The sequence below is a fragment of the Hippocampus guttulatus genome, chromosome 11 (genome assembly GCF_054856545.1).
Source record: "Hippocampus guttulatus isolate MCC_2025c chromosome 11, RoL_Hgut_1.0, whole genome shotgun sequence".
Taxonomy (NCBI): domain Eukaryota; kingdom Metazoa; phylum Chordata; class Actinopteri; order Syngnathiformes; family Syngnathidae; genus Hippocampus; species Hippocampus guttulatus.
The window spans coordinates 14,513,782-14,540,598 of record NC_141271.1 but is presented as its reverse complement, the minus strand read 5'-3'; the positions used below and the strand labels follow the sequence as shown (position 1 = coordinate 14,540,598).

Below are 26,817 nucleotides of genomic sequence, written 5' to 3'. Positions count from 1 at the left end.
GAAATGGCTTGGCAGGCTATCACGATATCTGTGGTTAATAATAATACTAATTTCATTACCAAAATTTTCCAAGAAGTTGCAAGTTTTGATAAAGTAAACCAGATGCCCTTCCTGACACAAACTGCAATTTTTAATCCAGGTTTAAGACTAGGATTGACATATTGTGTAAAGCAAAGGCGCCAAATTCAAAGCCCAGGGTCCAGATCTGGCTCGCCGCATCATTTTATATGTCCCATGAAAACACTGTACATGATCATTTCTAAAATCGATATCAAAAATTTTAATTGCCATATCTGATAAGATAAGATATATCCTTTATTTGTCCCACACTGGGGAAATTTACAGCCTCCAGCAGCAAGAATGTAGGCAGAAAAAAGAAAGACGAAAACAAAATGGGAAGAAGAAATAAATAAAGAAAAGAAACTCAAACAGGGATATGCAATGCTGGAGAGGCAGCCACTCAGGGGGCGCCATCATAAAAATGAATGATAACGTTGACATTTTGCAAGAATTTTTTTTGTTAGCCTTTTTACACTAACTTGTACAATAATTGAACAAATGAGCATCTTTGACTTCTGATTTGATTCGGATGAGTTACGCTATGACTAATGACACTCATTCCTGTTGTCTCCCTAATGGGAGGTTTTTCTTTCTTTTAAAGTTTTACTTATAATACCGTGGAAGGATATAATGAGAATTAAACTATTACCTGGCCAAACCAAAACCGTTTTCATGAATCAAGAATGGACTAATCAGTACTCAAAAAGTAGCTTTTGGTTACTTAGTGAGTGGTTGACCCCCGTTGTTAAGTAAAGTCTCTCTGTTTGATTACCACACTGTGAAACAAGCCTTTCTCTCAGACACCTATCATAAAGTTCCACTGAGGCTTGCACATTCCCCAATGTTTTTAATTATTTGCACATAGCCCAGAGTGCCGAACCACCTCGAGCGTCCTACCATTGATTAACACCTTCCTTGAAGTTTCTAAACTGAGTCTCATAACTGCAAGCTAGAGTCACAAGCGGCAGCTTGTCAATACAAGACCCAGAAAGTGTAGAAGTTGTGCAAAATGTCCTAAATGTAACTCTCTGTTCCTTGTGTGTGTGTGCGCGTGTGTGTGTGTGTGTGTTTATTGCACTCTCAATATTCTGATTTAAGGAGAGGAACATTTTTCATGCAGGCAGACCGGCGTGTTTGCTTTTTAGGCGAATGATGGAGTGGCGACGTCTAAGGCAGAGGTGTGGAATAAAAGAAATTAATTCTCCCTCCCTGCGAGCTTGCCAGTGGACGTGATGTGCATGCATGCGTCACATCAATGGAGTGGAACTGAGGTGGGCACTTTCAACGCACGGGCACGGTGCCACTTTACACCGAGAAGGAAAGATAATACAGTACCATGTTATGGTGCCCGATCAAAATGGAAAAACACAAAACTGTTCATGAAACTGTCAATAATTACAGTTCAATAATGGTCTGAAAACATCTTCGTGGGTGTTATTTTGCACAGCTGTCCCGTTGTCAACGGTTACTGCTGAACCAAATAATACTGTATATAGCGCAATGCCGCCATCTATTGGACATAATTGTTAGAACATGTGATTTTAAAACAAACTCAATTATTGCACTGCTTGATCGTTAAAAACTCTATTTTAAAGTAAAGTTGACAGACAGACGAGGGATGGTTAGGGTTAGGCGGAAGGGCCTGAAATATTTTTTAATGTATTTTATTTCCTTTTACTGTATTCATTTACCATTTCTCACTAATATCAAAACTATATTTTTACAATGAATAATTGTAACAAAAATCATGAGTATGACACACGATATTTTTTAAAACGAAGACGTAAACGATTACAAATATAAGATGACTACTATCGTACAGTCAAACAACTACAAAGAGTAAACATACATTTAAAATGCGCTCGTTTGACTACTTTGGCGTCCAATTACTAAAAATAAAAACAAACTCAAAAAAACCCCCCAACAACAAACAAGTTAGTTTACTACTTGCTTGTGTTGGAATGGATTTTTTTTTTTTAATTAAAGCTCGCACTGTTCCTTTAAATCGGCATCCACCTGCTTCTGCTTCTTGTGGTGTCTGCGTCGTCTGCAATCCGCACGATGACGACCGAGCCCGCCGTGAAACGTTCTCCTCGGGATATTTCTCTTCATCGTTAGTTGAGATTTTCGGTATGCCATGGAGAAAAGCCCGTCACTGCACGTATGGGTGAAAAGGTGGGCCAGGATGCTGTCACTGTGACCTGTTCAAGGTGGGGTTTTTTTTTTTAAATTTTATTCGAATACATTGCTCCATTTAGGTGCTATTACCTCTTTCTCTACTTTGCTCAATGACCAGGATTTATGATGATAACAATAATCTTAATAATAATAATATGGAAAAAAATAGGGACGTCAAGGCCATCATGAGCAAAACCCTGCATTATTGTGTTGACTACATTTCATGTAGGCACAGCTACTAAATCCTCCCAAAAACATTTTTAGATGACATCATCCTAAGAAATTTCACACGTGTGTATTTTATTCCCACAAATGATTAACAAACTCTAAAGAATAAAAAGACGAATAAACATAGAAGGTGAGCATCTGATGTGAATTCAACATCAACATGACATCAAAATCCAACCTTCAACATCAAATCGATGTCATGTGCCCGCTGGGTTGTACCGTTCGAGTCTAACAAGATCAGGTGACCTTGTGCGTAAGATTAAAGTTGGCAGTAGTAGGCTGTGCTATAGAATATATTTGGTCGTGGAAGCACGAGTGTATGGGATGCTTGTTGCCATGGTGCTGCTAACCCTGTTGCCATAGCAACAGCCAGCAAAACTATGCAGCGCTAAATCGGAGAGGGGTTCGTGTAAGAATGTCGCCATTGTAACGGCACGATTTGTCATTTTTATTCTTTGTTTTGATGTGTGATGATTTTGAACCTCCCCTTCAGTGACCAATGACCGTTCCTTGCCCGCTACAGCGAATCTCACTGTGCTCTATTTTATTGATGTGTTTCAGATGGGTTTCCAACTCTTGCTATGCCCCTGACAGTGACCACACATTTCATCCACATTGGTATTCTCGGATAAAGTGTCACGATGTCTTTTTGCAATGAAAGCCTGCTGGAAGAATGTAACTTGGTGGAGCCGGACGACACCATTCAGGGCACAACTAGTCCCCCGTCCGAACCTGGAACTCCTCTCATATCGGTCACCCTGCGCGTAACTCTGGCTGCCATCATGATCTTCATGATCACCATTGGTTTCCTGGGCAACTCCATCGTGTGTTTGATTGTCTACCAGAAGCCGGCCATGCGCTCCGCCATTAACCTGTTGCTCGCCACGCTGGCCTTCTCCGACATCATGCTCTCGCTCCTTTGCATGCCCTTCACCGCCGTCACGCTGGGAAGCGCCGACTGGAGCTTTGGGAGCGGATTTTGCCGCGCCTCCATCATGCTCTATTGGCTCTTTGTCTTGGAGGGCGTGTCCATACTGCTCATCATCAGCGTGGATCGCTTCCTCATCATCGTGCAGCGTCAGGACAAGTTGACCCCACACAGGGCCAAGGTTTTGATCGCGGGCTCGTGGCTGCTTAGCCTCTGCGTGTCCTTACCGTCCATCGTTGGCTGGAGGACGGGCACGGTGGGAGTAGGCGACGTATGGGTGCCGCAATGCGTGCTGGGATACAGCGAATCCGTGGCCGACCGCGCTTACACCGTCCTCCTGGCGGTGGCGGTCTTCTTTGCCCCCTTTTCGGTCATGCTCTATTCATACATGTGTATCCTGAACACGGTGCGCCGCAACACCCTGCGAGTCCACAGCCACGCCAGCGAGCCCTCCTGCTTGCCGGCCCTCAATCAAGTCAGCAAAATGAGACTCATCGGGCTGCAGAGACCCCCGCAGATTAAAGTGGACATGAGCTTCAAGACCCGCGCCTTCACGACCATCCTGATCCTCTTTGTGGGCTTCTCCGTGTGCTGGCTGCCCTACACCGTGGTCAGCCTGCTGGCTGTCTTCAGCCGCCAGTTCTACTACAGCCCCGCTTTCTACCCAATCAGTATAGGCGCCCTGTGGCTCAGCTACCTGAAGACGGTTTTCAACCCCATCATTTACTGTTGGAGGATCCGAAAGTTCCGGGAAGCCTGCCAGGAGTTTGTTCCCAAGAGCTGCCGCCTGTGTCCCAGGATGGGCAGCCGCAGCCGAAGAAGAGTGCGACCCAGCAACATCTACGTCTGCAGCGAGACTCAGTCGGCTGTGTGAAGGACACAAAATGCCGTGGGATTCTGACGTCGATCTTTTGTTTTTGTCTCAGATCAATGGACGTCTGGAACGACCAATGTGGACTGAAACATTTTTGACTGGCTTATGTCGTTCAAATAAAGTTGTTCGTATTGACCAAGTCAACGTATCAGTGGGGCAGAGGCTCACTGCTAAAAACTGCCTTTTTTTTCCGATAACGTCACGAGGTATTGACTTGTGCATGCACAATTATGCCCATGAGCAAGTCAGCCCATGAAATGATACATGAACGGGGTAATGACTTGCACATTTGCGATTGTGTGCGTGCGCAAATGACATCAAATGTTTTTAGCGTGGAGCCCACGTTTTACCACGACATTCGAACGACTTAACCAGACACGTTCAAACGACTTTGCCAGAGCATTCGGACGACTTTGCAGCACGTTCAGATGTCACAGGCCAGTAAAAAAAATGTTTACTCCACATTGGCAATTCCACATTTCCGCACAGATCTGATAGCCAACATGCCGGCAAAACAAATTCATCTCGTCCAATGTCAACATCTCTCTTGTTTGTGAACCTCGCATCATTGGTGAGTTGTTGTTTTGTACAATGAGTCACAGAGGCGTTAATGGATGAGCATTAGACTGATTGAGTGATTGTTATAATTTCAATATTATTTTTCATGGTAGAACCTTGCTATAGGGAGAGACTGACTTCGGCGCAGACACGGTGATGGTGTGAATGTCAATGTGTAAATGGGTGTGTCTCTCTATGACGTGCCCCAAGATTGACTGGTCACCACACTTCATTCCACCTTTTGCTGGAAGTCCCCAGGGCCAGGTTCAAGCTCACCCATGACTCAAATGAGGAAAAATGGTGTGGGAAAATAGATGGATGAATGAATCTCTCGATGAATGTTTCATACTGCTGGACCAATGGCGAGAAAGGATTTTGTTCGGGCCGGGCAACCTTGACTTCAAATTACCATGACCTAGATGACCGAGAATGGCACACAGTCAGATAACAAAAGATTTACTTTTGGTGTTTAATTTCACACTTGACTGGTGGACTGGTGGTCTCCCCTTTAAGACACAATGACTCAACAGGAAGTTCCACACAGGTGACAAAATTCATAATAAATAAATCATTTCTTTTGCCCATGCCTACTGGTGATCATTATCGTGTTAGTTATGTTTCTCACCCCCCCCCACCCAAAAAAAAGGAGAAAAATATTGTCCAGTGATGTCCTCAGACATTTCTTCATGAAAACAATGTTTATTAAGATGTAAAAAAAAAAAAAAAACTTGGATACATCATGGATTACCAAGAATGGAAACAGACAAATAAATATGATTTTCAAAGGATTCAAGGTGTGTGTTGTGGCAAAAATACAACAAAACATTGCGGTCATCCACTTCCACAATGTAAACAGAGCGGCCACATGATGTGAATATATTGCCATGTTGCTGGGATACGACAGACACTGTCTTTCCTACGGGTGTTCACTTCACTGAGAACTCTTGAGGCGGGTGAATTTACCAGAGTGAGGATAATTGTGAATAAACTGAAATGTTTTGATTTGCTACTATGGATGTGAAGCCTCCACAAGACCACAAACAGGAAGTTGTTAACGCAGAATAATTCACTCATTTCACTCCCTTGTTTTGAATAGTAGCAAACGTACAAGAAATAACTTTGTATATCATCCATAGGAATAAGAATATTTTTGGACTCCAAAAGGATTAAACATCCAATAAACACAGGTGGGGGGCTTAATATGGGTATCACAAAATTTCCCTCTACTTCCCATCTCCTTTTAATGTTCAAATTGTGGTCTCCCTTTAAATTCTGATGAACACGATCTACTCTCGAGATTATTTTTGATAAGTACCATTGTCCTAATCTTTATGAAAAAAATGTCCAAAATGTCCTCTCCATTCGTTGCACCGTTCGTGATTTTTTTTCTTCCAAATGACATCTCTAATTTGTAGGTATCCAAAATAGTTTTGACTTTGTAAATTGTAAGATCATTTGAAGAGAAACCTTTGAACCTGTTATCATATTTGGTGGGTGGAAATTCTGGATCATAGGCAAACAACTTTAACCATTTCAACCTTCCCTTCCAATTCGACTCAAATACAGTAAGTACTGTATTGTATTTTGTTGTGTTGTGTTGGGTGCGAGCTTCCACTAGATGACAGTGTTGCAAAACAAAATGTCCAAAGAAGAATTCGACGTTGACCCGGAGCATGCTGGGTAATTCAAATATGGCGACCTCCTATGAGTTAGCCAAAAAATCCCTTTACGCCTCAGACGTGGATGTTTTACTGCACCCTGAGCTTCTATCTCAGGATTTTCTACAGTTAATTTTAAATGAGGTGAGATAAAATTTCACGATGACACGTCAAGAGTGGAATTTATTGATTTACATAGAAGACAAACAGTGGCGTTGGCGTACCTGGCTAACAGTCAATAGCTCTGGTCTTGTTCGTGTTTAAAGAACGGCCTTTGCTTACCGTTTGTTTTTTTGTGGCTTAGAAAAAGGTAAGTTACAAAGATTGCGGGAGTCGGGACCAGCTCGTAGACCTCTACGTACGACATGTCATCCCGCGGCCACAGCGCACTTTACCCAACAACCGCTGGGGAATGAGAATGGCGAAGACTCGAGGTAAACACTCACCAGTGGGCCCGCGAACGGACAGGTGAGTCAAACCTATCCTCAAACGAAATTTTGATTTATATTCTCCTCAAATTAAAACTTTATTTTTGTAACATTATGATGTCCATCTCTTAAAATGCCATCAGAACAGTATGGCTTTCATTTACAAGTAATTTAATTTCACTCTAAAACCCTTTTTTGTTGTTGTTGTTTTTGTAAAATCACAACTTTATTCTTACAATTCTATTCCTTTGTTATTGAATCAGTGAATGTATTTTTTTTAACTCTCCCTCCAGTTCACTACACTTGATTGTTACTCCCTAATGCTTAATTGTACCTTCCCTTTCCTGTGTGTTTTCCCTTCTAGGGACCACCTTACTTCTTCTCTTTCCATTTCATGTGGCTCACCAAATTTGAAGAAGCCGGAAATGAGCACAGTGTCATCATCAGGGGTGGCTGATAGGCTAAAACCCCCACCAGCGCTAAACCTGGCCAACCCTATTCGTCGTTTGTCTGGCAGTTCATCAGCATCATCATCATCTCCGTCGTCGTCTTTGTCATTATCATCATCATCTTCATCATCATCATCATCATCTTCTTCTTCCAACAAGATCTTTTCACGCTGCCCTGGCACAGCAAGCCTCAAGCGGGAGGCAAACTGCTCTGTAAGAACCACAAGTTAAACTGTTGCTATTTGTCCCAAAAACACATTGGAACAGGGCTTAGTGAGTTCTTCTCATTTTTCTTCTGCTGCATGTCTTCAGGGTGTTCTGATGTCTCCAGAGGTGAAGAAAAAGATACAGCATGTGACTTGGCCGTGATGTCTGAGTGACAGCGAAATATCCCCTTTCAACACTCGCTAAACGCTGTTGTGCCCCCCATCACAGTGATTTCACCCAGTGGCATCAAATAAATGTTTTTAAAAAATGTGAATTCATTGGTCATCTCACTCATTGTGCTCTATTGCAGGGGTCTCAAATTTCTGTCCTCGATGGCCATTTTCCCATTCTCCAACACACCTGATTCATGTCATCAGGACTGCGATCAGGCTCTGGTCCTCGAGGACACACTGTTGCAACCTTGATTTTTAAAAATCCAGGCTTTCGATTTTGTTGATGTAAAATTTGCTTTAAAAAAAACCCCGAAATTTTTAATTTGGATTTAAGACCACGGGTACCCTTGTATGAACAATATAATTTGGCAACTTTTTTGGCACGTTTTGTGGACTTTACTGGCCTTTTTAAGATCAGAAATGGTAGCTTTATTTGTACCAGCAAGTTTTTTTTTTTTAATTAGTAGTGTGCCAATACAAATGGTCAATGGTGCTTCTATTGGAGTGGGGAGAATCTATTTCATGTCGATAAAGATTTTTTATGGAATGCACAGCAGTAATGAGCAAATGGATCTACAGATGAAACTAAATCACAATAATAATGAGACGGGAATCGAAAACGTTCTTTTTGAGAACTGGTTGACTCACAGTAATTTGATTCCTCAGAATTGTTTCTCTGCATTGCCTGACAATTGTGCTAATTGCTTTTGTTCACCTGTTATGGATCACTTTTTTTTTTTTTTTTTTTGCAGTTGCTTGATTGGAAAATTAAAGATAAAATCACCACTGTGGAAATCGTGAGTAACCCTTCTTCGTCGCAACATCCGAGCGCCGCCTCTGGCTATCATGGTAACGAAAGCGATACTTGGCACCATGAGTCAGAACCGTTATCGTAATCAAACAATTTCAAAAATGGATGCATTGATGGTATATATCAGGGGTGTCCAAAGTCGGTCCTCAAGGGCCGCTGTCCTGCCTGTTTTCCAGCTATCCCAGGAGACATGCACCTGATTCAAATAATCAGGAATGTTCCAATGCTGCTTCAGAGCTGGATGATGAGCTGATCATCTGAATCAGGTGTGTTGCAGCCGAGAGAGATGGAAAACAGGCAGGATGGTGGCCCTCCAGGCCCGGAGCTGGACATGCTTGGTGTATATGAATAAGAGATGTAATGCCAATTGTTAACTCTTTATTTTGGATAATTCTCAAGTCCATAAACCTGACACCATGCACATCTACATTTTACAGAAGTCAATAAAACCAAGTTGTTTCACAGAGGCTAATCCATGCACAACACAGGGATTTAGTCAAATTAGAAGCATGCAATCTGCAATCACGCCGATGCTAAACCATAATTCATAGTTGCAAACATGTCCTCTATATTCATGCAAGACATTATTCTGTTAACAGTATTCACCAATCCTTGCCAGATAGGAGCTAAGCCGAACATCAATGCACATTAGAAAGAAGTAAAGGCACTACGGTGTGTGCCGCGACCGCTTAAGCATTTCGATATCATATGATTGAATGCGTGTGTATGTGTGCGGCGGCGTCCTTCAGATGTCTTTGCCACACTCCGGGCACAGGATGTCGTCGCGCTCGGTCAGGAAACCGCGGCCCACCAGTGACACGGAACACTTCTTACAGTTGAAGCAGTCGTTGTGCCACTGGCGCTCCTCGAAAGAAATGTACTTGCTGCCTCCGAGGCCTGAAAAAACAAAATTCCCACAATTCGGATTTATGGGAATTCACAGGAATACAATAAAACAGTGTAGGACAGCAGGTTTCTCTAACAAGAAGTGCTATAAAAAATGGACGAAGGAATCTAGTATAGTGAATGTACAGTAAAATTCCTCTACAACGAAATCATGTTTGCATCAAGAAATTTTTCACAACAGGGGTTTTTTCACTGTAGCAAGTTTGATCTCAGATGTAAACACACACACACAAACGTATGTGTACTCTATTTTTATTCCAATAGTGCATAAGTATGAGCATACACATATTTGACACTTTATATAGTCAGTGTAGAAAGAAAAAATGGGAAAGAAATTGCGAAATTTACAATCAGCATTCACTTTCACTTACATCAATTTCTTGGATAATGTCTTTTGCTTCCTCCATCTTTCAAGATTTCGTATAACGCAACAGGGTTTTTTTTCGTTGTATGGCGGGCAGGAGAGTGGCAATGGTGTTAATGCATGAAGATTTTTTTCACACTAGGGTTTTTTTTCGCTCATGTAGGTTTCGTTGTAGAGGAGTTTCGCTGTATTTGCTTACCGCTGATGGGGGTGGTGCAGGAAGCACACTTCTTGGCGTAGAGGTTGCAGAAGCAGTTGAGGCAGTAGGCAAAGTCGTCTCTTGAGGTGAATCTCTGGCCAGACAACTGCTGCTTGCAGCCAGTGCACAGGAAGCAGTCCTTGTGCCAAGGCTGCTCACGGTAGGTCACGCCGCCGGTGGTGATAGGCTAAGATGGAGCCACAACATGTTGACATTATAGCGCCGCCGGTATGTTATATCTGGAGTGTGGTTTCCAGCCGCTGTCGAATGATCCCCTACCTTCTTGCATAGCACACACTGCATAGCGAATTGCTTCTCGTAGCAGGGCACGCAGAAGTTGTGGTTCTCCTTGGGGATGAAGCTCTTGGTGCCGATGGGCTGCTGGCATCGCTGGCAGGAGAAGCAAGTCTCATGCCAGCTGTTGCCCTTGTGCTCCATCTTCCTGGAGCCTTCAAAAGCGACAAAAACACAAGTGAGAACGCCAGGGTGAGAAGAAGAACCTCGCTTGATAGGAGGGTGTAGTATTTTTGTTTTCGTGCCCACCAGGGATGATGGTTTTCTTGCAGTCATGGCACTTGGAGGAGTATTCGTTGGAATAGCACTCGGTGCACAGCAGCTGCTCATCCTTGGTGGAGAAGGGTTTGTCCACCAGGGAGTGCTTGCACTGGAAGCACTTGAAGCACTCCTCATGCCAGTGGCGGTCTTTGTAAGACAGATCCTGCCAGGATAGATTTAGATGCTTGTTCAGGGACCGAGAATGCACGTGAGTGTTTGGGTGCAGTACCCCACCAAGTTTGACAAATGGGGCTGTTTCTCTTCTCAATAATTATAGTGTGCAATGAAGACAGAGGAAGTGATTCAATTGCGGAATTAATAGATAACATTCACCCGTTTGTTCTTCGTGTTACGAGGTATATCGCCTGTGGGACAAATGTGTACGCTGTGAACCTCGTCTGGCAACAAATGTCTGCCTGGTTTTGTTGATCTACATTGTAGCATTTGCAAGGAGAGGAGAGAAAGTGGAATCAATCCGTGCTGCCTGTAGCAAGGCTAAAATTGGCTGAGTGGGATTTTTTTTTTTTTGGTCTTAATTTCTTCCGCACTGTGTTCTACACTTTGAACACAAAGAAGACATTCTATTGCTCATATTTGAGCAAAGGTGAGAATATGTCTTTGTGCAGACAATATTGAATGTTAAAAACATTTCACTATGGCAATGGTTTACTTTCGTTAAAATAACACACAGATTTCTAAAACAGATCATTTATGTTATATATTTTCTCCCATTTTTATTCATCATACATCATCATCATCAAGTTGCCCATGCATTTCCAAAGATCTTGCTCGGCATGAGATAAATTGTATGGAAAATTTACTGGTCATTTTCCACAGATTTGTGTGACTAAATTTAGTTTAGTTTTTTTTAATCATTAATCACATTGTGTCTATTTTGATGAAAGGTTAACTCACCAAGTATTGTATCTTAACCCCCCCACCCCCTCATCTAAAAATTACCATACATGCGTGTGTTTACACAATCCATATGTGCTCACTCTGGTATTGCAGCCAATGGGCTTCTTGCAGTCCTCGCAGGTGTTGGAGTAGAGGCTCTCGTAACATTTCACGCAATAGGGATTCTCCTCTCGCAGGACGTACTTCTTCCCGTAGAGGGATTCTTTGCAGTAGTGGCAGTCGTAGCGGTCATTCATTTTCACCCACGACTGTTTAACTTCACATTGGATTGTTGTAAAGAAAGACAAAAATAAGAGTGAAAGCTCGTCTTTTGCTACTGTGTGTATTTTTGCACATTTCAAGGTTCTCAATGGTTTCTCCATCTCTCAGTGGGCTCTTGTTTTCTTCTGGCTACAAAAGAGGAGGTTATAAATAAGCCCTATCAGTCTACTTGGGATGCGATAGGGGGTGGGGTGCGCGCACACACACACACACACACAAACAAAACTCTTGCACATCATCGCTCACCCTGTTACTGTAAGAACCCATCAGCGAACCTCCAGCTGTCAGCGCTACAGTATCCCTTGTCACTGTGTGTATAAGTGGCTAGAATGACACTTGGAAAAATGGCTTCTCGCTGCCACAGCTGTTTGCATAGTAAACCCGACTCTGGTTCTTCCACCTGTGCCGGAATGTCAACAAATAGTCGTCTATTGTGAGTGTTTGAGCAATTATACAGGCTTTAAATCAGGGGTTGGGATACTTTTTTCTTTTTTGATGTCGGGGCATTTCAAAAATAGAAGTTTGATGTTTTTAGAGTTCATCTGAGGTTTTGAAAATTGTGCGGCAGGGTCAGATCAAATGCCGTAGCTTCCCTACACCTGCTTTTAATTACGCAGCGTACAACCCATCTTTCCATTGATCGTAGAAAATAACTTCCCAACAATTTTGCATTGTCCAATGTCTCTTCTAGATACAGTTTGTCCCACTCAAATCAGCAAAAAGACGCAAGATGTTACCGAAAATATTCAAAAGCCGAACGGTTTAATCTTTCCGTTCACCCCGCCCACATTCTCTCATTGTCTATCGCTGACCACCATGACTCACCTAGCGTACACGAGGATTTATCTCCTGCCTAAAAATAAAAACAGCTAATCTGAACTGCCGCAAATACAATCCGCGGGGTTGGTCCGACACGTTGGGCAGCTGTTTCCCCAGATAGCTGGGCTGCCTTTGATGGTGGACAAGCTAAAGCCAGTGAGATGATGAACCATCGTGTGAGTCCTGAAGGTTGACCCCTGCAAATTCTAGCACAACTGTTCTTAAGGCCTGCACGTGAGGCGTGGCGATTACAGTATGATATAACACAATATTTTTGCAGTGCTAATGATAAAGAGTCTGATGCCGCAACGATGTGATACTCAATGTTTTGGGGAAGCGCATATACAAGGCAATGAATTGAAGTTATTGATGATCTTAGTTGTTGATATCCGTACTGTAACTCATGATGTTCTTGCAGTATTTTGCCAACAATAATGTTAATTTACCAATATTGCTCTCACATCATGATCGATATTGTGGAGGAAAAAAACATCTTCAGTGCATATTGATGCCCATACAGTAAGACGTCATAGGACATTGTTATATTTTTACAACCGGATGTCAATAAGGTGATTTTGGAATAATTGTAAAAAAAAAATCTACAATGAAGTGAATTCAAAAACGACTCCCAAAATATTACCATAAAAATGCCTCACGCTACGATATTATTGCAATATCGAGGATATTCAGAGATGCGATACAAAACATTGGCGATGAAAATATACAAAATACAGTCAAGAGAAAAAATGTTTTGCCTCACAATATAACTGTTAAAAACTACTCGCCGTACTCTATGATATCTAATCTTGGGGTATCGTTACCATATCAGGAGAGTAAATGATAAAGTATCTCAATCTCGATGTTTTATCCTAATCTTTTGCCGTATCGCTGCTATTTTCCATCAACGTTAGCCCTCTTTCCATCACATTTCCATTTCAAGGATACAAAAAATGTGAAAATGCCATGCAAAGGCAGTGACCATCTGCCGCCAACCTTAACGATGAGACAGTCTGACCTCCAGCCTCAATAATGGGATCATCTGAATGACTAAATCAAGTGAACGAGTTTAAATCGAAGGTGTCCATTAGATCAGATGTTATCTGTTCCATCCAAAGTAAAGCCTGATGCCTTCCGAAGTGAAAATGTAGTTAATTTAAGGTAGAAAATGGCCTCTGGGATGAGTAGGGGGTACATTTAGGGTGATAAAAATCTAAGAGGCTGCTGCCTGAAGGCCTGGCGGCAGCCTCTTTGGGGATGCCGAGTGAAGAAGAAAGATGGCAAAAAGCTGACGAGACTGTGGAAGTGGGATGAAAGAATGGATGGGGAGATGAAGATGAAAATGATTGGGGATGAGCGGATGATGGATGGATCGGTCTTACCTTCCTGTGTGAGGAGTTTGTGTCTGTGCAGAGTCTGGATCAGACTGAGGCAAGACTCACTGGGAGACCGCTAGTCAATTGCATTACTCCACCCATGAGGAGCTAATTGAAAATAGGGGAGGTGCAACATTAAGAGTGGGTGGGTGGTTGTTTGGCTTTTTTTTCTTTTTTTTGATCTATAAATAAAGCGGCGCTTCTCAGAGATAACCCTGAGCCCCCCCCCCCCATTCACTCACTGACTCCCAGAGTCAACCATGCGGCCTTTTACGGTCACCCGGACAATTTACGTTCACCTTCAAAATGCGCCATTTATTCTCGCCAATGTTTGTAAATTGTTTTAACATAGTTTTTGTGTATCTCTCCCCCCGGCCCTCCCTGCTTTTCCAATCTTGACAGCAATTATCTCATATGTTAAGGGTAGCCGACACAAACACACAAACACGCACCAATTGTTATGTAACTTCACGTTATTTTTTGCAGGCAACAGGACAGCATCCAAAGGGTTGGGTGTCCAACCAAGAGGATTGTCATCTCCCTCCCCGCTCATGTGTCTCATCTGTTTCTACCTTTACTCACTGGGGAAGATGCATACAATGCCAATCCTGCAATGCGCTGGATTTTGTATCCACACCTAGTGATGACAGACAATCACATGGTGCCAAATTATAGCGCTATTTTCTTCATCCTCCCACACAAACTTGCACAGTGCGCAGGAACCCCAGTTCGTTCTTTCAGCCAAAGCTTCTCTTGCTTACGCTCAGGTTTTCCTGACCCGACGGTCCCTGGATTCTCTCCAGTGAGAAACACGTCAATGGTGCTTCTCCGAGTGTTCTATTTGTGGTGCGCCACAGAGAGAATAGTTTGTGTGGGGAGACAAAATGGGGGTCTTTACAGCTGAATGTGTTCATCTGACAGATAAACCAAATCCAACAAAGTTGGGACGTTATAATACAATGATTTACAAATCACGTTCAACGTATGTTAAACTGAATGAGTTACAAAGACAAGATATTTAATGTTCAAACTGACATTTCACAAGAATAGTGTCGGATTTTTAAAAAGTGGGAATGTTATGATAGTGGATATTTGAATATAATACATTTTACAAGAAGTCACATTTTATGAGATGAAATTCGAATTGAAAAGATGGTCAGGTCTTTGCACAAGCCAAGAACCTGACAAATATATTTAAAGCACCATCCTAATCAGATAAAGCACTGCATATGAAGCGATGCATCGTAAAACCTCAAAAATGGAGAGTCCGACAAACAGGATGTCATGTCCTTTGACTCTATTTGGTGTAATTTAAAGCAGATGACCCGTGGTGGAAAAGAAGACAGAGCAACATGAGGTACTCGTTAAAGAGAACATGACTAGTAATAGATTGGATTACTTTGTCTGTCACAGACATGGGGCATATTTTCATGCATACTGTATGTCTTTGTCAAGCAGGATGATCACGAGATATTTTGACGATGCAGGTACAGTAATGGGACAAACTCCAAAACAGAAACAAAAATGTTAAAAAGCCTCCATTATTTACAGCCAAAGATTCCCGTTTAATCATGGAAATATGATCAAACATATAACAAAGCAATGCACTCTGGAATGTGAATTAAAACAAACACACAAAGACTTTGTTATGTAACGGTTTAAAGTTTCTACTTGTTTTTACAGTTGGAATGTTACAAGATTATCGCTGCAATTTAAATTGACAAGCGTACTGTGAAAGCGGCACAATTTTCCTCGAAGTATCCTTGGGTTATTTGGGAGATTTTGTAGGAATTTAGTCGTTAATAAAAGTCATTAGAATTATTTTTGGAATAAAGTTATAATTAAATAACGTTGTTTTTCTCATAAAGACTAAATTTGATGAGAATTAAGTCATAACATTCTGAGAATTAGGTTTTATTTGCCCCCAAAATTTGAGGCAGTGCGACCAATTTATTTCATCTACTCGCCCATGTGCAACCATTAAAATTATTTTTTTTAAAATAGAGAGCTAGCTAGCTAACTAGCTAGCTATATATTTTTAGCTGGCTAGCTAGATAGATAGAGAAAAAGAAAGGAGCCGAAACCAAAGAAGAAGGCAGGGCCAACATGCGAATGACTGCCGTGATTGGCTAAATGTATGAAAAGAGGCGGGTCTTGGGGGCTTCAGGCGAATCTATGGGTTTCACATCACTTGTAAACAATGAAGCGTGTGCAGATTCGCCCCCCAGTAAACGTATTGCGCCAGAGGATACAAATCCTGATGAGTGCGAATTATTTTGTGAGGAAAAGATTTTGGCCAAAAATAAAATTCAGGGAATTCTGTTTTCGGGATGAGTGGCTGCGTGTTATTGGTATAACAAGAAAATGGGAGGAAAAGTGAAAGCGTTTTGTAATTTTGATCCTTTGTGTATTTGACAAATAGCCTCTCATAGTCAACATGCAGTCAGATTGTTGATACGCTCCCATGCTGCTGTTTTAGTGAGCAACAGAGTTGAAATGGGCTCAGCTGTCAACAATTTCAACATGTGATCAATACCAAACAGGAAAGTCTTGGAGAAAAGTCTGAAATCTTTGATTCTGCAAACTATTTCTAGCCTGGCTGGGTGCTCCATTACTTTTGTCCAGTTGGCCCACAGTGACCCCCGCCCTTGGTATACAGCTCAGCTGTGCAGTCCAAGGGATAAAAGTGCAGCTGTCTCGTGAGGCTTCAGCTCGCCCGTGTTCTTGTGCCGCCAACGTTAAGAGGTCGGGTGGAAAGGTCAGGAAAGACGGACCCCGTTGTCGCTTTTGGACTCTTAATCATTAGGACCAATTGCGCTGGAATTCCTACACCTCATCAGCGATCCTATATGAGCATCCTAGAAAACTCTTAGAACTGAGAGGGCTGGAAATAGATCCCTGCAACCGACTTGAACGTCATAGCGAAGGTCACTCAAAGGGCAATTGTATCTGATGGGGAGGATGGAATCATTTTAAGCTTCCTCTTATGGGACAAGGGAGCAGCTTAGTGACTGGCGCAAGAATAGCGTTCATGATGAATCTGATTGAACACATGAATCTACATATATTTTTGCCCTTATTTTCCCACGGCAGCTTCTTGCAGACGCACACACACACACACACACACACACAAAAAAAACAATACCTGCGCCAAATAAGAAGCTTGATAATTTTTCTAATCTCAAATCAATGAAAAGAGATTCATTGGGAGGACAGGGCCTTTTTGGCTTGATTATTTAATCCAATAATGCTCCACATAATACAGCACCGATTCCCTTATGAATGTCATAAGACTGAGATGAAGGCCAGATGATTTCAGTATGCTTTGTTTCTCAAGCCAACGAAAAATTTTCAATGACCGGCACCAAACCACCCCTTCAGGAGACGAACATTTTTTTAGATCAAAATACATGCCATTGGAATTAATAGCACAACTTCATAATAAAAATGCCTCAATGGTGCTTTAAATATTCTGTAAATCATCAATATAAACTACTATATCTATATATTGAAAACAGTAATCATCATGAGTGACAGGGAACCCCGGCAAATTTACAGCTCAGCATTTTCAAATTGATGACCTTGACCTCACGCTGGCTGGGGACCGTTTTAGAGCGCCTCGGTGTCACGCTGTGAAAAAGCACCGTGTTGATATAGTCTCATGGTTCTGTTTGTGACCAACAGGTGGCACTGTAGGGCTCTCCCTTCAGCTGCACACCTCTTGGTCGTTATGCAATTAGTGCTTTAAAAGGACTCCCGGCACAACCACTCGGTGTCGGGTCATTGTTTATGTTTGTTAATTTGCTACTGTCATGTTTGTTCCGGTCATGTTTCTATCATGGTTCTGTTCTAGTTTTTTGAGCTTCAGTCATGGTTTTGTTTGATACTTTGGATTCGTTTTGTTGTTAGGACTTTGTTTGTTTAGGATTTAGTTTTCTGTGTTTTATCAATACACTTCTTGAAGTACACCCTGCTCCTCCCTCCTGCCTGCTTTTTGGGGTCCACCACCACCTCGCAAACGTGACATATAGAGTATGTTGCATTCAGCCACCAAAGACTTTAACAGGGTATACTGTGTTTTTGTGGATCAAACATGCACGGATGTGTCGGCATAAGAAAGAGCCGAGACAAAGTAGCATCCGTTTTTCAACAGCCATTCGATGGACACGCCCGCAGGGGTTGACTGGCTTGATTTTTTTTATTTTTTTAAGATTTGGGAGCCTCATGTTGTATACATTGCAATTGTTTTTTAATTCAAATTTGGTAGTGGATGGATGGATGGATAATGCTGTTAACAAAACTCTTCTCTGCGGTGTTACAAGGATTCAAGCTATGGTGTGCTTTGTAACTCTTGTAAATTTCTCCTACATTAAATCAAGAAGCAAAATGACACCTCATATTTAGACCATTTTCAACTGTCTTTAACTGTAGTTATGATTTACAGCAGGTGTGTTTTAAATGTGTTTATTTGTGTTGTGCGGGGAAGGGGCAAGTGTAAATAGTCATCAAGCTTCTTTGACCGACATCTGATCTACTGCATTCACATTTTGGAAGAGGCCCAATTCCAATCTGAAGAGATCCAATTGTTGTTGTTTTTTAAAGTCATGATGCATATTCAAATATCCATCCATCCATTTTCCGAACCGCTTGATCCTCACTAGGGTCGCGGGGGGTGCTGGAGCCTATCCCAGCCGTCTCCGGGCAGTAGGCGGGGGACACCCTGAATCAGTTGCCAGCCAATCGCAGGGCACCATATTCAAATATTGTTCCACTAAAGACCACCCGAAGACAGCTGGGATAGGCTCAAGCATGCCCCATGACCCTTGTGAGGATAAAGCGGATCAAAAAAATGGATGGATGGATGGATATACTATTTTGATAATCATATTGAACATTTTGCAAGTGTCCCTGAAACTGCTGTCCACCCTGTCATGGAATGGAATGGAATTTATTGTCATTGCACATGCACAAATACTGTACGTAGTTTATTCAATTGCTGCAACCCTTCCAAGAGGCATAAAAACCAATTCCCAAGCTTTGGAGAGAGGCTCAGCATGGAATTGAGCATATGAGTGTGTGGGTGTAGGTCTGTGTCTTCGGTCCCAGCCGGCGACACATTTTGATGATGTTGTCAGGCTTAATATCTCCACTCTGTCATCGTCAACATCACTTGATATGTAAATATATACATATAAATGTTTTAGAAATTTGAAATCTGCCCATCCAACCATCCATTAGTCAACTACTAATTAATTTAGCATTCTGAATTTAATGACCTTAAGTTAGAAATACCCTACCAGGGCACGGCTCCAGGAAATTTCCCTTTCCCGGGGCTAAAAGGGGGCTGGGCTTACACGCAGAGGAGCTGAGAAGATAATTTATAAATATAAAGAAGATTCTATTTTTTCTTATGTACATGGGTACCCATGACAGCAACCACACGTTGTTATTGGCACACAGCAGGGGGGCTGGTTCAGTGCCTGTGGAGCGGATCGGGGTATCAATGTCTTGCTCAAGGAGGCCACAGCCATGTGTCCGGGGATGGCCTTCCACGGGGGGATCCCCCTCGATGGCAGGTGACAATCTTAACCATTTGGCCATGGCTGCCCCCATATATATTTTAGAATATCAAATAAAATGCTGGAAGGGCTTTACCGGGACGACAGAGATTTCGGAAGGGACTATAAAAGCCCACACACCAGCCTCGGTGTTCCGCCATCTCTGACCCTACCAATGGCTTTGCGCAGCATCAGAAATGCTGTTTCATGTCAACTTTATTGTCAAATGTGCTGTATGTGCAGCACACGGCACAGATGAAATTTCTTTCCTCTCAACTACAGGAGAGAGAGGAGCCGCTGCGGGTGCCCGCGCCGCCATCATGTATTGTATGTAATGTAATTGAGCCCACCTGTTTCTTACAAGTTGCTCTTTTTTTTTTTGTACATCTCAAAGATATTTGCCGAGCATTCATAGGAATCTTAGCAGCATTTGGGACACCACAGCATACACCCCCAAGCATTTTTCTCGGATTATCATCGTGATTTGTCACGTCATGTTGAGGCCAATATTGACCAAGCCTAATTTTCACAGTCTGCGTTCGCTGCCATCGCAGTGAAGAGGGTCTATATATGACTTGGCAAATCCACGCACATTTAAACCGGTGTTGTGTTTCCAGGCAGCTAAATCCCTGAAAAGATTAGTGGGATGTTTCAACCCGGGCAGCCTCTTTATATAGAAAATCTCTTTTCTTTATTTTCTTTGTTTGCCCAAGTGCCGCTGACATGTCAACCTGATACTCCCCCGTGCAGAAACAGACAGAATGGCTTGTGCTCAAATTGTGTAAAATAACATGTTTGCTTCCCACATAAAATGGTCAGCATGTACAATTGTATTGTTGCATCGCAAGCAGTCGGAAGACAGTCCCAGTGCCTTGTGCTAAATGAGCATTCTCTCAATTCCACTTTTACTGAGCACAAAATGTAGGGAGGAGGATACCATATCGGATAAATAAGCATCTATTTCGGGAGCTGTTTTGCTCTTCAGAAAACTTGAAGATCTTGGGCCTAAGGAGAATTCACAATTAAACATTTGACGGGATTTATCAGTTGTATTCAGAGCTTTTATTCAATTGGGAAGTCCTGTTTGCACCAAGCAATGTGGTTTGGGCAAAACCACCGTTAATAGTTGTTATAGATGCAAAATAACTCATCTTTTTGTCATCCGTCTCTTGGGGTATTAACAAAGACTGGTATGTTACCTGAAGGGTGGAGCTAAACATACCTGTACTATAGTCCATAGGTTACCATTGCATTTACACTACCAAAGGTGAAGTTACAAAATAACCCATATTATTTGGCTAACAGAAGAATTGCCAAGTCATTTTTAACGTATTGTCAAATGAAAAAACAAAACAAAACAAAAACATACTGCAGTTAATAGATCGGGCGTGCCCTCTGCCAAACCTTGTCAGATATGCAAAATAACTAATCTGGTGGGTAAAACCCGTAATGGTATAGTACCCAGATGCACCCTGTAGTCAGTTTCTGTTGATGCTTGACTCTTAATCTATTCTAAATTCAGTGACTGAGTGAAAGACGCTCGCTTGCCATGCCAGCAACCGAAGCCCTCTGTTCCTGGGTGTGTTTATCCGGCTAACTCTGCCCGTTGCATGGCAATAGCAGCTGCCATGGCCTCTCTACGTTGCCAGGCCTCGAGTGTCCGAAAGCAGGATCAAGGAACTCAAGCCCTGAAGTGGTTCAATTCAGAAAATCCCGGAGGGTTTGCTCCAAAGTACACTACAGTATGAGTAATCGGTAAGTGGACTTTCAATAACAGGCTGTTTTCTGTGACACATAGAAAAGCACTGTTGGGTATGATAAGATAGTTGTCAAGCAAACATTACATTTGCTGCTTTAGTTTCAGTCTAAATATACAGTACAGTATATGGTGTTACATGTACTCGGCCGCTGTCACTGTTTCAGTTTCCCAAGAGGCCTGTGTGCAGACTCGGATGACTGTCTTTCCTTGTATTTGCTCTGCGTATTTTCTAAGTAATCATTTATTTACAAGTTGCAATTGGACTGATGTTATTATTACAAACTGTTTGTCTTGTTTAACGCTTTTCATATCCATACGGCGGTACCCTGACATTTTAAAAATAGGCGGATTTGAAGTATACTGTACTGCCAAATTTCCACCCAATCATTTTCTGGAGCATTTAGGGTTGCGGGTGATCTGGAGCCTATCCCAACTGACATTGAGTCGTAGATTAGGTACAACTTGGTTTGGTTGCCAATCATTCAGGATACATATAGACAAATAACCATTCACACTCACACTCTTCACTCTGTGGACAATTTCGTTTTCAGTGAAGCTAGCATGCTAGTTTTTGAAAGGTGTGAGGAAATTCGTAGTAGTAAATTCCTCCAAATAGTGCACATAACAATTTTCAGAATCCGTATGATTTGTGCGATACGGCCATGTACGTAAGATTCACCACAAAATCCGTATGAACTATGGCTAAACCGTATGAGTTGACAGGTATGCCAATATACAGCAGTCACACATAAAGACCCACTGTTCCCAAGTCAGTTTGTTTTAAAATGCATTAATTTATCCCAATCACTGGCGACGGTCCACTTGCAGCTACTTCAAAACTCCTCATACCACATTACTAATGGTGATGCTATTTTCCTCATCATGTGTCATTTTTCAGCTGTGGCAGCTGCAGCCATTTTAGAAATGTGCCTGTGAACATGTTTTCTTCCTTGTCTCAAAGAGTAGCTGTTGAAAACACTGGAGATTTTGTGTCGATCACAAGTGGCCGAATGAATTACCGTTAGTCTTAATCTACTGCTGTGCGCTTGCCTCAAATTGGTAATGTTAAGACACAGAGAGCAAAAGGGTCAAGGAATTAGTTCTGAGAAGTTCAGGAATCTGCTATATTATATTAAACTACAAATTGTAGTGGCAGCTCAGTGGTTGGCACATCTGTTTCACAATTCTGAGGTTTGAATCTTGCCTGCGATCTTCCTGTTTGCCCTGGATATGTTCTCCCTGTGCTTGTGTACATTCTCCTCTAGGTATTCTTCCTTCCTCCCACATCCCAAAAACGCGCATGTTCACTTCATTGAGGACTAAACCAAGTCTTTATAATTTGCGACACATCAAAAATGCCATCCAAAGAAATGAAATAAGAATACACGCTACCCTGACAAAATTGAAGACATTACATAATAACACATGCACAAAAAAAAAAATAAAAACTGCATCCAAGTAGGAAATATCTGGTGAGTTGATGTTTCACCTCAAATCATTCCAGTCAAGTCAACTGAAAATATGTCTGACTGGAATGCTACTGTGTAAATGCATGCGCACTCAGAAGTGCAATGGGATATTCTGGGACGCTTTACAACACAATGAAATGCCTAATGAAATGAATCGTGGTGGCTATAAATATGCCGAATGGTCCTTTTGGTGGGAACAAAAACTTGACAGGTTTTCCTCCAAATATTGACAGTTTGCATCCTACAATTGTGACGAGATCGAGTTTCATCTCGGCTGTTGTATATGAAAGGCTATAATCTTTTGGCTAATGCCACCACATCATTTCTGCCAATGTCAAGTTGTTCTTAAACAACTTGCGATGTTATCGCACAGTTAGAGTATGTCCCATTTTCGCTTTTATGTTTTGGGTGGGGGGGGGGGGGTTCTCCCAAATCGTGCAGTTGTAGGACTGGCACCTGATCAGGGGGGTACTTAAAAATGCATCAGTCGGTTGGATATTTGGAGAACATTCAATATAAATGTAACAAGGCTATCACAGCTCAACGTCAGAAAACAGCTGTGCCGTGATTGGTTGTTACCTGAGCCCTGAGCAACTGTGATGTTATTTTCAGTTGACTGTGTGGATAAATGCCTGCCTCATGACATGACTAAAAATGACTTTACTGCAATACTCATATTCTACAAGCGCAAAATTCATCAGAATGACATGTTTGCAGTTGACGTTTTCTGTAAGCCTCTGTAAAAAAAATTTTTTTTTAATTGAGTTGAGTTGTAGTCTACAGGTTATGGATCACATAAAAGGTGGAAAAAATTCTCATTTTGTAAGAAAAAAAACTGGCAGACAAGCAGGCTTTTTCTATCCACTGTACAATGTATAGTTTTCAGTTCACCTCTTGTGCGTGTTTTTGGACTATGGGAAGAAGCCAGAGTATCTGAAAGAATCCCACTCTAGGATGCAGGATCCACACAGAAAGAAAATTGGATTCGAACCCCCAACTACATAACTCTGCGGATGTGCTAACTGCTTTTTCACTCTGTTGTGAAATGCTCCAATATACTATAAACTTTTATTCAAATATTTCATCCATATTCTACAAATCTTAACCTCATTAGGGATCCAGGGAAGATGGAGTCTATCCCAGCTGACTTTGAGTGAGAGGGTGGTGGTACATCCTGGACTGGTCACCAGCCAGGGCACATATCGGCAAACAATCGTTCATAATCACATTCACACCTATAAGGACAACTTTGTCATCAATGAACCTGTCATTAAGAGGAAGCTAAAGTACTTAGAAGAAACACCCACTTGCCCGAACTTTAAAACTGTGAGGCAGTTCAAATGCGTCACTAGGGTGCCCCACTTGTTTCATAATTTTCACAAATTTAATGTCTTAGTGGCACGGTGTGGTTTGCATCATCTCCTTGTGGCTGCGTGGGTTTTCAATGGGTACTCCCACATTCTAAAACACGCATGCCTGCCACCCTAGTGAACCAAAGTGGTTCCGAAAATGGATGGATGGATGGAAGCATGGATGGATGGATGGATGGTGAGTATAGCCCTTGGAAGACTTTTTAAATACTCAAATGACCTCTAAGAGGGAAAAGGCCCAACTCACTTTACATCTGTGTTGTTTGGTCTTGTAATTGGATCAACCCATGTATAATGCAATTTTATAATGTGGTCAAAAATGCAAATAAAAAATGTCAATTTCTGGTTATTACTGGGAAAAAAAACAGCACAGGGATTCAACAAACAACAAAGATTGTGACTGTGTACCAAGACTTCGACCAATCTACGTAATATGCAGTCTGCCATTTCAAAATACTCCCCTCGTTTACAGTGCATTTCTCTTAAGTCATGTTTCACAAGCCTGCAGGCTACAGAATAGCCCAAGTTGCCCAAGAGTCATGCTGAGTCCGCTCGATATCATCCCTTCCAGTCAGGTGGGTTTAAAGGCGGACCGCCCCTTGGTCAAAATAGACCTGCTGCTCCTTGTAACTATAGCGGCAGCCCACTCAGCAGTTCCTCACTGCTGTCATCTAGCTCCAGCAGGTGAAAGGCGAGTGGTGCATGCAGAATTGGGGTGAGGGTTAGATATCCTGGCTGGCGGAAGCGGTAGCAAGTGGAGCTCTGACTTGTGTAACTCTAACTTGACTGATACGTCCTCTTTGGGTGAAAGTGTGGACGTGTGAGATTAATTTAGCTTTTTTTTCCCATCAACCATAAGCCAAAGGATTTCTCACGCTAACTTTCCTCACCAACAACCATTTAAATCTAATAATAACTACATTAGAATAGTATTTTGTACTCAGGTCAAACTCCTGCCAACATAAAGCCTTTATTCACGATAGAAGTGTTATTTTCTGTGACATTTTAGCATTCCTAGCTGTGATACAAGTTTAAACCTACCTGTCAGTTGATGTGATTAGAATTGTTAACTCATTCAGTACCAGCCAATTCTGGACCAAGTCTGAAAAGACGTTTAAAAACGTCTTTGGGAGTGAATGAGTTAATAGGTTCTCTACTCTATGCCCCTCCTGACTGACTAAGCTACTCATCCTATTTCAAAGGGAGAGCCCATCCATTTCTGTCGCTTGTATCCGGGCTTTTGCTGTTTGGGTCACATAGCTCATGACCTGATGTGAGGGTAGGAATGTAGCTCCACTGGTAAACCAAGAGCTTCACCTTTCAGTCCCGCTCCTTCTTTCTCCATGACAGATTGATGCAGAGTCCATCTTCATCACTGCAGCCATACTGCACCGATCCACTGTTGAGCTCCCACTCCATTCTTCCCTCACCCGTGAGCATGACCCCAAGATATGTGAACTCCTTTGACTGAGGACCAGGATCTCAGATTTGGAGGTGCTATTTTCATTCCAACCAGTTCACACTTTGAACCACTCCAGCAAGAGTGGAAGATCACAGTTTGGTGAAGTCAACACAATCACATCATCTGCAAAAAACAAAGACTTTGAATGAAGTCACCATAATAGACACCCTCAATGCCCCCCATGTATCTAGATTCTGTCTGTATAAATAATGAACAGAATTGGTGACAAAGACCAAGCTTGGTGGAGGTCAACTGTCACTGGGAACAAATCCGATGTACTGCTACCAATGTGGACAATGATTTTACTTGAACCAAACAGCTCGTTTCAGGAGAGCACGTACCCCTTAGTCCTGGAGCACGCTCCACAAAACTCAGAGGGACACATTCAAACACCTGTTTCACATCCACAAAAAATATGTAGACTAGTTGACCAAACTCCCATGCACCCCACGGCCAGGATGAAAACCACATTGCTCCTCTGGATATGGGATTTGACTTCCTGATATACCCCTCCTCTCGAGAACCCATGAATAGACCTTACAGGGAAGTTGAGGAGTGTGAGCCACCGGTTGTTGGAACACACCCTCCGGTCCCCAGGATGTTTTCGCCTTTGTGCGCCATTGTAGGATGGAAGTAGTCTTTTCTGGGCAACCCTATCACCACTTCTCATTTGCATCAAAATCAGGGCGGCCCGGGCACAATACGCCATGCTTGACATTGTGAAAACAGAAATAGACTTGCTGGGGTCTGTGCATGACATTGTCAAGTAAACCAGCCCCAAACACGGTAGACGAGATTTACTCCGTCACAAAAATGAAGTCACGCACATTTTTAAGCTTAGAATATGGGCGGCAGTTATCAAAATAAGGCCCGCAGAGTGTAAATAATTAACCCTACCCCAAATCCTATTCTATAGCATGGAGTAAATGTGCTTCTGAACCATATGGTACAACTCTATTCATTGGACAATATCATATTTGATCGATAATACAGGTTTCCTTCGTCAAGAACATTTCAGATGTCAATATTTTTTTCCAACCCATTGATCAAGGGTTAAACGGGTCGACTACCCAAGTCCCCCCCATGAAGGTCACACTGTCAGTCATAAGACCTGCAGTACTGATGAATGACTATGCAGACTGTGTTGCTATACAGAGATCCTCTGCCCCCTTCTGATTGCAAGTGTAGCAAAATGTTCACTCAGTCTAGACACACAGTAGTATAATTCTAACTATTGAAGTACTGTACATAT

At 42.2% G+C, this 26,817-nt stretch overlaps 3 protein-coding genes across 4 annotated transcripts; 2 read left to right on the top strand and 1 right to left on the bottom strand.

The window, feature by feature from the left end:
- Nucleotides 1–2,080: 2,080 nt before the first annotated feature.
- gpr45 (G protein-coupled receptor 45) lies at nt 2,081–5,614 on the top strand. Its single transcript, XM_086123855.1, has 2 exons — nt 2,081–2,270; nt 3,028–5,614. Exon 2 carries the CDS (start codon nt 3,108–3,110, stop codon nt 4,266–4,268), a length of 1,161 nt encoding a protein of 386 aa, XP_085979981.1. The 5' UTR covers nt 2,081–2,270; nt 3,028–3,107; the 3' UTR covers nt 4,269–5,614.
- An 883-nt stretch (nt 5,615–6,497) lies between these two features.
- On the top strand, nt 6,498–7,842 carry tslig2 (tRNA splicing ligase complex subunit 2). The gene is made up of 4 exons (XM_086123791.1): nt 6,498–6,628; nt 6,789–6,952; nt 7,277–7,574; nt 7,674–7,842. The coding sequence occupies exons 1-4, from the start codon at nt 6,500–6,502 to the stop codon at nt 7,728–7,730; spliced, it is 648 nt and encodes a 215-aa protein (XP_085979917.1). The 5' UTR covers nt 6,498–6,499; the 3' UTR covers nt 7,731–7,842.
- Nucleotides 7,843–8,913: 1,071 nt separating this feature from the next.
- On the bottom strand, nt 8,914–14,045 carry fhl2a (four and a half LIM domains 2a). 2 transcript variants are annotated; one of them, XM_086124380.1, is made up of 7 exons: nt 13,954–14,017; nt 12,002–12,155; nt 11,575–11,750; nt 10,565–10,739; nt 10,301–10,470; nt 10,022–10,208; nt 8,914–9,449 (listed from the first exon to the last, which is right to left on the bottom strand). In XM_086124380.1, the coding sequence occupies exons 3-7, from the start codon at nt 11,728–11,730 to the stop codon at nt 9,298–9,300; spliced, it is 840 nt and encodes a 279-aa protein (XP_085980506.1). In that variant the 5' UTR covers nt 11,731–11,750; nt 12,002–12,155; nt 13,954–14,017; the 3' UTR covers nt 8,914–9,297. The 2 variants fall into 2 exon arrangements, with proteins under 2 accessions (XP_085980506.1, XP_085980505.1); XM_086124379.1 differs by lacking the exon at nt 12,002–12,155 and having other exon boundaries at nt 13,954–14,045.
- Nucleotides 14,046–26,817: the final 12,772 nt, after the last annotated feature.